This window comes from Lactuca serriola, chromosome 6 (genome assembly GCF_051521515.1).
Source record: "Lactuca serriola cultivar US96UC23 chromosome 6, Lser_US96UC23_V15, whole genome shotgun sequence".
NCBI lineage: Eukaryota > Viridiplantae > Streptophyta > Magnoliopsida > Asterales > Asteraceae > Lactuca > Lactuca serriola.
Genome location: NC_136413.1, coordinates 183378848 through 183389035, shown reverse-complemented (window position 1 = coordinate 183389035; position 10188 = coordinate 183378848). Strand labels below are relative to the sequence as shown.

The window sequence follows — 10188 nt, the reverse complement described above, 5'->3', positions numbered from 1 at the left end:
GGATCCACGTATTTATTCACTTTGATCCATTGGATCCATAGATGTATTCAAAAACTGATCCACATACCTTTCAGAAATGGATTAGGAAGTGGGGTAGTGTCAGTTCACACCCACCGCAACATACGATGATGCTATTGTAGAATGTTGGACATAAATTTCTATAGAAAATTATTATATATTTACAAACAAATATCTTTTTAATCCTTTCTTAAATTTTAACTTTGACAGATCCATTAAACAAGGATGATGATAAGTGATAACGATATAAAAATAATAATAATAATAACAATAATAATAATAATAATTTGATGATGTCAATATTGTAGCATGTTGGGTCATCTTTTTCAGCAATCGTCATCCAAAAATCTGGTCCTCATGGATATATATGATATGAGAAAGGTCCAAGTCCAAGTTCAAGTCCAACAAACTATACTTTTATAATTCAAAACAATGACCCTATCCTTACCATATCATATCATATCTACATAACAAAGTTAACATAACAATCACGTTACCAACATAACAAATAAAGCATGAAAAATCTACCTTCGGTTTTTGGTCAAAAAAGCAACCAACCATTTTCAATTTTCAAAAAAACAAAATATTACCACATCACAAATTCACACGCATCTCCAAAAGTAAAATTTGTTTTTGTTTTTGTTTTTGGTCCTTTCCTTTGAATGATGCTTACAAGCTAAGAACATCTTCTTCATATTACTTAACGTGAAGTGTATGCAACCACACCATCTCATCTCATCTCCACTACAATTAACAAATAATCTAAAACCAAAAATATATTTAAATTAATAATCTTACATTTAAACATCATCTTCTTCTTCTGGGAGTTGTATTTCATCAGCATCTTCTTCAATGGGTCCATCTTCACTATCGTAATCAACTGCGACTATAATCATAACAATTAAAATTAGTCTTTTTTAAATTCTCCAACTTAATGTAAATAAAATACAATACCTGGACTTTGACTTTGACTAGGGGTGGGCCCACTCTTATCAAGAAGATACCCAACTTCTAGAAACTCTAATAGAGATTCCGTTTGAGGATTACGAATATGCCCTGACGTTTAAATAAAAATAATTTATTTTAGGAAAAAAAAAAAAACATATGTTGTAAATAAAAAAATATACCTGAAAAAGAATGATTAGCGAGAGTTTGAGAAGAATTGTAACAAGGAACAGTGCGAACAAATTCAAAAGGTTTACTACTCCCTCTGGATTTCAGCTTACTTTTCACCCATTTGCGACATTCTTCCATTTCAAACTCTACACCCCTAAAATTAACCCAAATAAAAATTCTTATTATGGATTATATAAATAAATAAATAACCTAATTGCGACATTCTTCCAGCGATTTACACGTACCCAAAATTCATAGGCATTTTAGTGAGAGGAAAAATGGAATTGAATCTACGGGTGATTGCTAGCCACTCTTCGTCATATTCAATCTCATATGGACCAGGATCCGATTCAACTTCAATAATCTATCGAATTCAAAATTGGAAGAAAAAAAAAGTCAACGAGAGGAAAGTCAACTATGATTACGAAGAAAGAAATTTCACCTGTAAAAATTTACGCCTTGGGATACATTTATCAAGAGCAAGAAACTTTGTGACTTGACCTCCATCTTGATGTTGAACTAAAGCAGCAAATTTGCAATGTAAATGAGCAGAAAACCAGTAAGGAGGTTTTAGTTTCTCTAACAATTCTGCAGCAGCTTTACTTCCCAAACTTCTCTCCTCAATCTGAAATAAGGACTTTCTTGGAATTATATAAAAAAAGAATGTTTGATTCGAAAAATAGAAGAGAATCAAATTACCTCCTTCTCAAAATAAGGTTTATCACGAACAAGTTTTTTCCAGTTTCCATGATCAGTGATGCCAAGTGGCCAATCATGTGACAAAAAAATGTCAACAGGTTCTTCAATTTGCATGAGTTTGTGAACATCATATTCCCTCACATGATATATTGACTTTATATCACTATTGTTATATGGAGCCCTTTCAAAATGTCCTGTATAATTGTTGTGAGAATAGGTGTACAATTTTTTATTTTGTTTTTGTAAAGTTTTAAGATATAACTTAACCTGAACGATAATCTCGGGACTTGTAAATTCCAGAAATGCCCCCGATGCGAATACCCCCAAATTTCACAACTCCTGCAAATCCCAAGAAGTATATATCAGGTGCTGCCCATCCTCCATAGTATCTAGAGAAACAGGTAATAATACGTTAATAGATAAAAAAAAATTATTTGAAATTAGCCATAAAGAAAAAATAAATAAATAAATAAACTCACAATTCCCAGAGGTAATTGGAAGCTTCATGATTTCCTCCAATGAAAATAGTTGGAAATGGAGCTACTTTTTCTCCTGAGTAGTATTTCCAGAAAGAATTCATGCTTCTATATTTAGGTGGAACACTTAAGCTTTCTAAATCTTTCTCATTCCTAACAGCCTGATAAAAAATAAATAAATAAAAACATGTGGTTTGTGTTTGGAAATTGAAAAAATGAAGGACAAACCTGGAAATCACCACAGCATATTAGAAGATCAATTTGTGTCCTCTCAACTTCTTGTAAATGCAAGAGAGTTGCATATACATTATCAAGATCCCCATGCATACAGCCTTCTATTGCAATCTTCATGGATATCTGTTGAGTCAAACGGGTGTGAGAATCATTGAAATACAAATTGGTAAAAACAGAAACTAAATATATGATTATGTTTAGTGTTTGATTTCATATTTTGAGTTTGAGGTAGTTTGTTTCTTACTCAGGATTAGGTTGAATTGGTGATTTGAGTAGTTTAGTAACGATTTGTGGATTACATTGTTGAGTTATTAGTTATTGAAATATCAAGTGTGTGTGTGTGTGTGTGTTCTTAAATAATCTCTTTAAAACATGAAAGCATGGAATTGGGGAGACTTTGTTGTAAGATTGACAACCTAAAAAACCTGGTTATGTGTTTGAGTTTGAGCATTGTGAAAGGATTAATCATTTGATACTTGTATTTCATGTATACAGTTTATGTCTTTATGTGAATGCATTAGTATAATAGTGGCCATATCTACAACTGCTTGTAGGTGGTAACTTGCATTCACTCACACCATACACTTGGTTAAACCATGATTAAGACGCATTAGTCAAACAAGCCCTAATATATGAAAATTAGTTATCCTAAACAATTGGAATATCAAATAGATGAAATCATGTCACATTATCATCACTTAATTTGCAATAAATTTGCAATAATGAAAAGGTACGCATGAATTTCTACTTAAAGATGAGTGGAGTCTCCTGAGAAGGACACAAACAATGTAATTTGGCTCACTTGGACATTTTATCGAACAGATGGAGGGCATAGCTTAGCAACATAACTTCGAGGACAACCTATGAAATGCATACCTCAGTTTACGGTAGAGGGAGGGAAGGAAAAGTAGACACAAGATCTTGCCGGAGAAGATGACGGGAAGTTGAAAACGCCGGCGACTGAATGATATTCGGAATATGTGGGTTTAGAATCTGTCGCGCCAAGGTTTTCTAGAGCAAAACATATACGGGTGGAAATGATTGTTGAGTAATTTTGTACTCGTTTTTAAAAATCAAATTTCCTGTAACAATTTCTTACTGCTATTGGAAGTTGAATACTTGAATTGTTTTAATGTTAGAACTAAAATTTACAAAATTTTAATATAAAAAAAGAAAATGCTAGGATAAATTACATAATGGTCCTTTTGTATATATAGTGAACTTTGTCAAAAAAAAAAAAGTTGTTAGTAAAATAAGCAGCTTCGTCCAACTTAGGGATGAGCATATGGATCGGGGAACCGGCCGGAACCGGTCGGACCAAGACCGGGACGTTATTTTTGTGGATTTTTGGAACCGGGAACCGGAACCGATATAACCGGAACCGGTAGAACCGGCAAAAACCAGAACCGTATGATGCTATTTTTCGAGGACCGGTTCCAACATTTGAAGACACAACAAGAACCGGTATAACCGGAATCGGTAGAACCGCCGGGCCGGTTCGGTTCTTGATTTTGGCCGAGACCGGTTTCCGGTTCCCGGTTCCGGTCCGCTTCTAGCCGGTTCGGTCATTTTGCTCATCCCTAGTCCAACTTTTTTCGTTACAACATTGGTCCGTATGATTTAAGCTTATTACAATGTTCATCCTTTTGGCCAATGTTGAATCATTTGCTACCATATGTATATAGTGGCAGACGAAGGAATGTATAATAATAGGTGCATCGAGAAATTTTTTTTTCTGATTAAATATAACAACATAAAATGGTCATTTCGTGGATGAGTATTTACAACTTATTGAAAGAACACCAACCAAAAGTAATTTATATGCAAAAGAGCAATGCTTCACTAACGACTGATAACTTGCATACGGGTTTTTCTGTACAAAAAAAAAAACGAAACAAAAAAATACAATGAAAACTGTAATTGATGATAAAGACTGCCCTTAAGAAAGACAAAATGGTTTTTGACTTTTAAAAATTGTTTTTAGATTAGTTTTTTATGTGAATAACAACAGATAATTGTGCTCTAAAAATATGTCTCTCAACGACTCTTCATCCCCCCCCCCTCCCTCCACACAACGCGCCAACGTCGATCTCCGTCTATCATTCATGTAACTTTTTTCTTGAAATCAATTGAAAAAACTAATGTATATAAGCTTAAATCAACTGTGTTCCAATTATTTACCTTGGAAAACAATGATCTTCTCCACGACTTTTCATTTTTCTTGTTTTCTATATTTTGAGATTGTTAAAATTTGGAATTATCTATCTAGCTATCTATTTGATATGTTGGCCCTAATTGATTGTACTTTGAAGGTTTTTTTTTTCTTGTTTTCTTTATTTCACTCGACACTTCTAATTTGAATTTGGATGAAAATTTGGAGAATGTGATTACGAATCTATCTGTGTATATTTGTGTTGAGAGAGTGTTTGGAATAAAGAGTTTTTTTATGAGCCACAAAAAATGTTTGGAATAATAAAGCATTTTTCATAAATTGGTAACTCTTTAATTACCAAAAGCTGCTTATTTCGTTACATTTAGGAATTTGACCAATATACCCTTAGACCTAATAAAATTTAACCTCCAAAAGTCGGCTCCTCAAGCGATTCCCTGCTCGCCACCGTTTTCCATCGTTGCCACTGGCCGGAAACCGTCGCACCCAACAGCTAGACCGGCGACTTTCGCATCACACGTATTCGATTCAGGTCTGATTTTATTCAATTTTTCATGCTTTCGTTCATCTGGATTTTTCCTGCTTTCAGTTGAAATCGATTAAAGTCTGCAACTTTTAGATGTGAAATCCTTGGTTATCTCTACTGTTGTTCAATTGTTGTTGTTCGAAATTTGTGTGTCTGTGTGATGTCTCCCACTTTCGCCTATAGAAATTAATATGAACTGAAACATTGGATGCTACTCTTGTGAACATGTTTAATATGAACAAGAAATCTGTGTGAAGCCCTTTTTGGTAATTTTACTAAGCAGTTTTTTTGCGAAACTCTACAAATGAGCTTATAGCTTTGACACCCGATAGGATTAAGTTTAGCCGAACACCCTATTAGTTATTAGATCTTAGTTTCTAGATACTAGTATAGTGTTCCATATCCGATCTGCTTACTTGATCTTAGATACTAGTATACTACTGCATATCCAATTTGCTTACATGATCTTAGTTTCTAGATACTAGTATACTACTGAACATCCGATATGCTTAACTAAATATGTTATTCTGTTACTATTTCAGATTTCGTCCAATCATCACCACTAGTGATTGTGGAGGTGCTGGAGAGATGTTTTAGGTCACAACCTTAAAAAACGATTCAGAAAAACTTGAAAAGGAACTTTTAAAGAATCCCCTCCCTCCCAAGAAGATGTAGATACAGCTAGGACTGCTGTCAAGGAAAAAGGTTAAATAGTTGCCAAATTGAAGTCTGATAAAGCTTGTAAACCTACAATAACAGCTGCATTTGCTGAGTTCTGGATGGTTGAACCCGAAATAGCATTTGTTGATATTCAGGTGCAGAATGCTGGTGGGATGTCAAGTCCACCAAGCAAATTACACCGTTTGTTTGCAAATAAAACATAATATAATGGTAAAAAGGGGTATCGATCATCGGGGAAATGGTTGTATTCAATCACCAATGCAATCCAAAAGAACTAGTGTAATTAAACTAATTAACTATAATTAGACTAAAAAGGGGGGTGTTTGATTACTTGAAAACTAAAAAAAAAAAAAAAAAAAAACTTGAATAATTAAAAATCTTGCAATTAAGCAAGTTGATGAGATGCTCAAAGGTTGGGAATAATTGGTTAACTATGGCAATTCAACACAATGAACATTTATGTGTTTATCATTAGGATCTAATACAAAGCTTATCCTTCATCCCAAATTAGTTATAGCAATCATGAAGCATGAGATGCCAAGATTCCTCATAGGTAGTATGGAGGTTGGCGAAGCCCACAACACACCTTCTTAATTAAGATCAAGGGTCAATTGGAAAGATGAAAGGAAATGGTTTCTAGCTCCCAAAATCGCCTCTTGCAGGTGTCCAATGGTGAAAAATCGTCAATGTGCCTCTAGATCTGATCCACCAAGGTTATGGTGTGCCAAATGACCAAAATGCCCAAACTGGGCAGTTGCACGGGTACCCGCGCGACGAAAATTCCACCCGCGCAAACGCTGTTGTGTTGCCATTGGTCCACCATTCCACTACTCCACCCTTCCATTACAAAAGATTCCTTTGGTCCCCCCCCCCTTATCCGTGTAATTTGAATCCACCAATCATCATTTATCTACCAAATGAATGCTCCAAACCCAAAATTAGAAATTTATGATCCATCTTCACAAGCCCAAATAATCCAAGCCATCAACTTTAAAAACCCAATTCTTCTTCTTTGATTCTGCCAAGCCCAACAATGCCTCGGGAGCCCACTAAGCCGTCTTCACTCTAATCCACAATCACAAAAAGCTCCAAAACCCTGCAAAATTCCTCATGCAACATAACAAGTCCCCGATACGATCCATGATAAAGAAATTAATTAAAATACAATGCAATACTAATAAAAAAACTAAAAATCTAAAATAAACTAATAAAAAGAAAGAAATAAAATAAGCTATCAAATCACCCCAAGCTTAAACCTAACTTGTCCCCAAGTTAGAACAAGACTAAAATGAGCTCGGGATGAGCTAAACTAAAAAGAGAAAAAGCAAGATACCATATAACTTGGTCAACATGGTTAGAATTAGTCCTTCAATGGACCCTACGCATCTTCAAAATGTTCCCCGCTTTAGAACCATAAACCACATTCTTAACCACTTGATGGGCAAATAGATCACGGCTGGATGCGGTCGCGGTGTGCAAGACAAAGGAAACAGAGATGCGCCCAGTGAGGGCACTTTAAATCACCAATGTAGACCATAGTGCATGAAGGAAAGGCGCCTCTTCACACACTATGATTCCTATATTTTTCAGGCTAAAGTGTATAGTATGAAATAGGGTTTTGCAGCACGGCCTCCGGGCAAACATCCGATTTCAAAGGCTTCTCCCTTGTACTGTCCTTTACACTCTACCGTCTCATCGTCAGGCCTTTTCTCACCAAAAATCAAAAATAAAAAATAAAATAAAATAATAAAAATATTCTACTTAACCTAAATCTAAACCTAACAACCTAAATCTTCACTCTTGATCTTCTGTTATTGGGTCTTCAATCACATTTGTTGCTTGACATTCAGATTTTTTTTTGGAATTATACATATAACATAAGTCTTGAACTTGGAACCTTGTTCTTCTTTTTGTGTTTCTCTTTTTCTTCATTTTTCTTCTTTGTTTTTGTTGCTTTTCTTGAATAATGTTTTATATAGGCTCTTATTGTCTTCACTTTTTCAAATTTCTTCAATTTTTTTTGTGTGTTTTCTTCTTGGAAGGTCTAAGAAATTTCACCATGTAAGATAGGATGGAGACTAACATGAACACCTAACGATCATTGACAATGCGCCAAGATCAACTAAAAAGGGGTGGGATATGACTCAAAAATGGGTGTTACCGAAAAAAAACTTGGTACCAAAAGATGTGAGTTGGGGGACCCACTTCAAAGTTCATCAAGCACCTAAATGCAAGGTGTGATAAACAAAATCTATCTAGCTATCTACTCTAGACCCCTAGAAAATGATAACCTATCCTAAAAAGGTGGTGAGAATCTAACTAAGCAAGGCTCAGACAAGACTCGGGAGTACTAAGGGGCACTCCCTCCAAAACCAAGATGCGAGTCTTCAATATCTTCAATGTCTTCGAAATACCTTACCGGGCTAGTCTTTGCTCGCACACATTGGCATGACCAACCACATCCCTCCGCACCTAGACCCAATCAAGCTACCTGCATCTGACCACCACACAAGCGGTCTCAAAGTGGTCTATGAGGCTCAAAATGTGTCCCATTCATCAAATACAAGGAATTCCATATCAAGACCCAGGACCAATCTATGATTCAATACTTATAACTCGGCGCTATGGTATGTGTAGGGATGAGAAGACAATAGAGAACAAAAATGCATGAACTTAACCTAGAATGCATCTAAAAAGTTGTAACGTCCCAAAATTCAAGACTAAAAATTTCTTTTAATAAAGTATCACTTAAAGTAAAATCATCATTTCAAAACATAAACCGAGTATTAGTTTTCAAAACACATGTTCATTATCAGAGTAAAACATTCCTAGGCTGACTAATCTATGGTGTGTGCCATGCGATCATCCCGAGCTCCATCATCCGCTACCGGAAGTACCTGAAACCAAAACTGAAAGCCGTAAGCACGAAGCTTAGTGAGTTCCCCAGATACCACATACCATACAAACCATTCATAGCCAAGATTCATACATAACTGACTTATCCATAACCAAGTAAGGTGCTATGTGCCAAACATAGTCTTGCCATTATGCCACGGGCCGCACGTGGTCTTCCTGGTCAAGCCTGGGCCGCTCCTTGGGTCTTACAGACAAGTGCCAAGGGCCACCCCCTGGTCTTACAGACGTGTGCCAAGGGCCACCCCCTGGTCTTCTATGCAAGTATCACACAGACAACCGTACATACTACTCTACTTAGCTAAACAGCATACAATGTGCCAGAAGCCACCTCCTGGTCTTTCATATCTATAGCATACAATGCGCCAGGAGCCACCTCCCGGTCTTTCATACATATTGCCTAGGGCTAACCCCCGGGTCTTCCTACCATACCAGGTAACATATTGTGTGCCAGGAGCCGCCCCCTGGTCTTTCATGCATATTCTAAATGGGCCGGCATTGGTGCCCTAGACCCATACAAACAGTGAGGAGACTCACCTGATACTGCTGAACTGCTGCTGCTAAACCCTTTGACCGCTGCCCGTCCACTGACTGAACTCCTGCTCTACTTGCTTCCCGAGCTAACAATATCAAAGCAACACTGAGTCTAGCTGACCCCCGAAAGACAACCAAGTCAACTCAGGTCAAAGTCAAAGTCTTGGTCAAAGTCAACCTTCCAGGTCAACCCTACTCGTCGAGTCACCCTACTGACTCGCCGAGTTCATAAGTCCAGAGTCCTTCCACTCGCGACTCTACTCGCCGAGTCTACTGATTCCCGATTCCTGTCCTGTCCAACTCACTGAGTCCTTGCTCGACTCGCTGACTCTAGACTTAACTCGAAGGGTTTGGGACCACGCGACCTGACTCACCGAGTCTATGAACAGACTCGCCGAGCACACGACAATCTTCATCCAACTCGCCGAGTTGTTCATCCAACTCGCCGAGTTCATGCCTATCTTCATCCGACTCGACGAGCTGTTCATCCCACTCGTCGAGTTCCTCCTCGTCTTCATGGTACTCGCCGAGTCCACTCAAAGGACTCGCCGAGTCCATTCAGATCTCCCAACATGCAGAGGGATTTTGAGTCATGCAGGGACTCCAATCCATAGATCTATACTTCCAAAACTCCATCCCTACGTAAAGTTGCAAACTTTACGTATAACTAAAGAGATCTAGGCTCAAAACACATTAGGGTTTGGTTGAAGGACACAAGGGCTTCACCAACTACTCATCTCCTGATGCTTTATGACATAATGGACTCACCCAACCATAGATCTGAAGTGGCAACAACATATCTAAGCCCCTAACCCGATTTG

The 10188-nt window shown here is 37.2% G+C and overlaps 1 protein-coding gene across 1 annotated transcript; it reads right to left on the bottom strand.

Annotated features, from left to right (window-relative positions):
* Positions 1 to 547: 547 nt before the first annotated feature.
* DBR1 (debranching enzyme 1) lies at positions 548 to 3595 on the bottom strand. The gene is made up of 10 exons (XM_079005381.1): positions 3420 to 3595; positions 2538 to 2666; positions 2313 to 2470; positions 2101 to 2222; positions 1834 to 2027; positions 1577 to 1759; positions 1380 to 1498; positions 1146 to 1288; positions 973 to 1074; positions 548 to 904 (listed from the first exon to the last, which is right to left on the bottom strand). The coding sequence occupies exons 2-10, from the start codon at positions 2658 to 2660 to the stop codon at positions 819 to 821; spliced, it is 1230 nt and encodes a 409-aa protein (XP_078861507.1). The 5' UTR covers positions 2661 to 2666; positions 3420 to 3595; the 3' UTR covers positions 548 to 818.
* Between the last annotated feature and the right edge of the window lie 6593 nt (positions 3596 to 10188).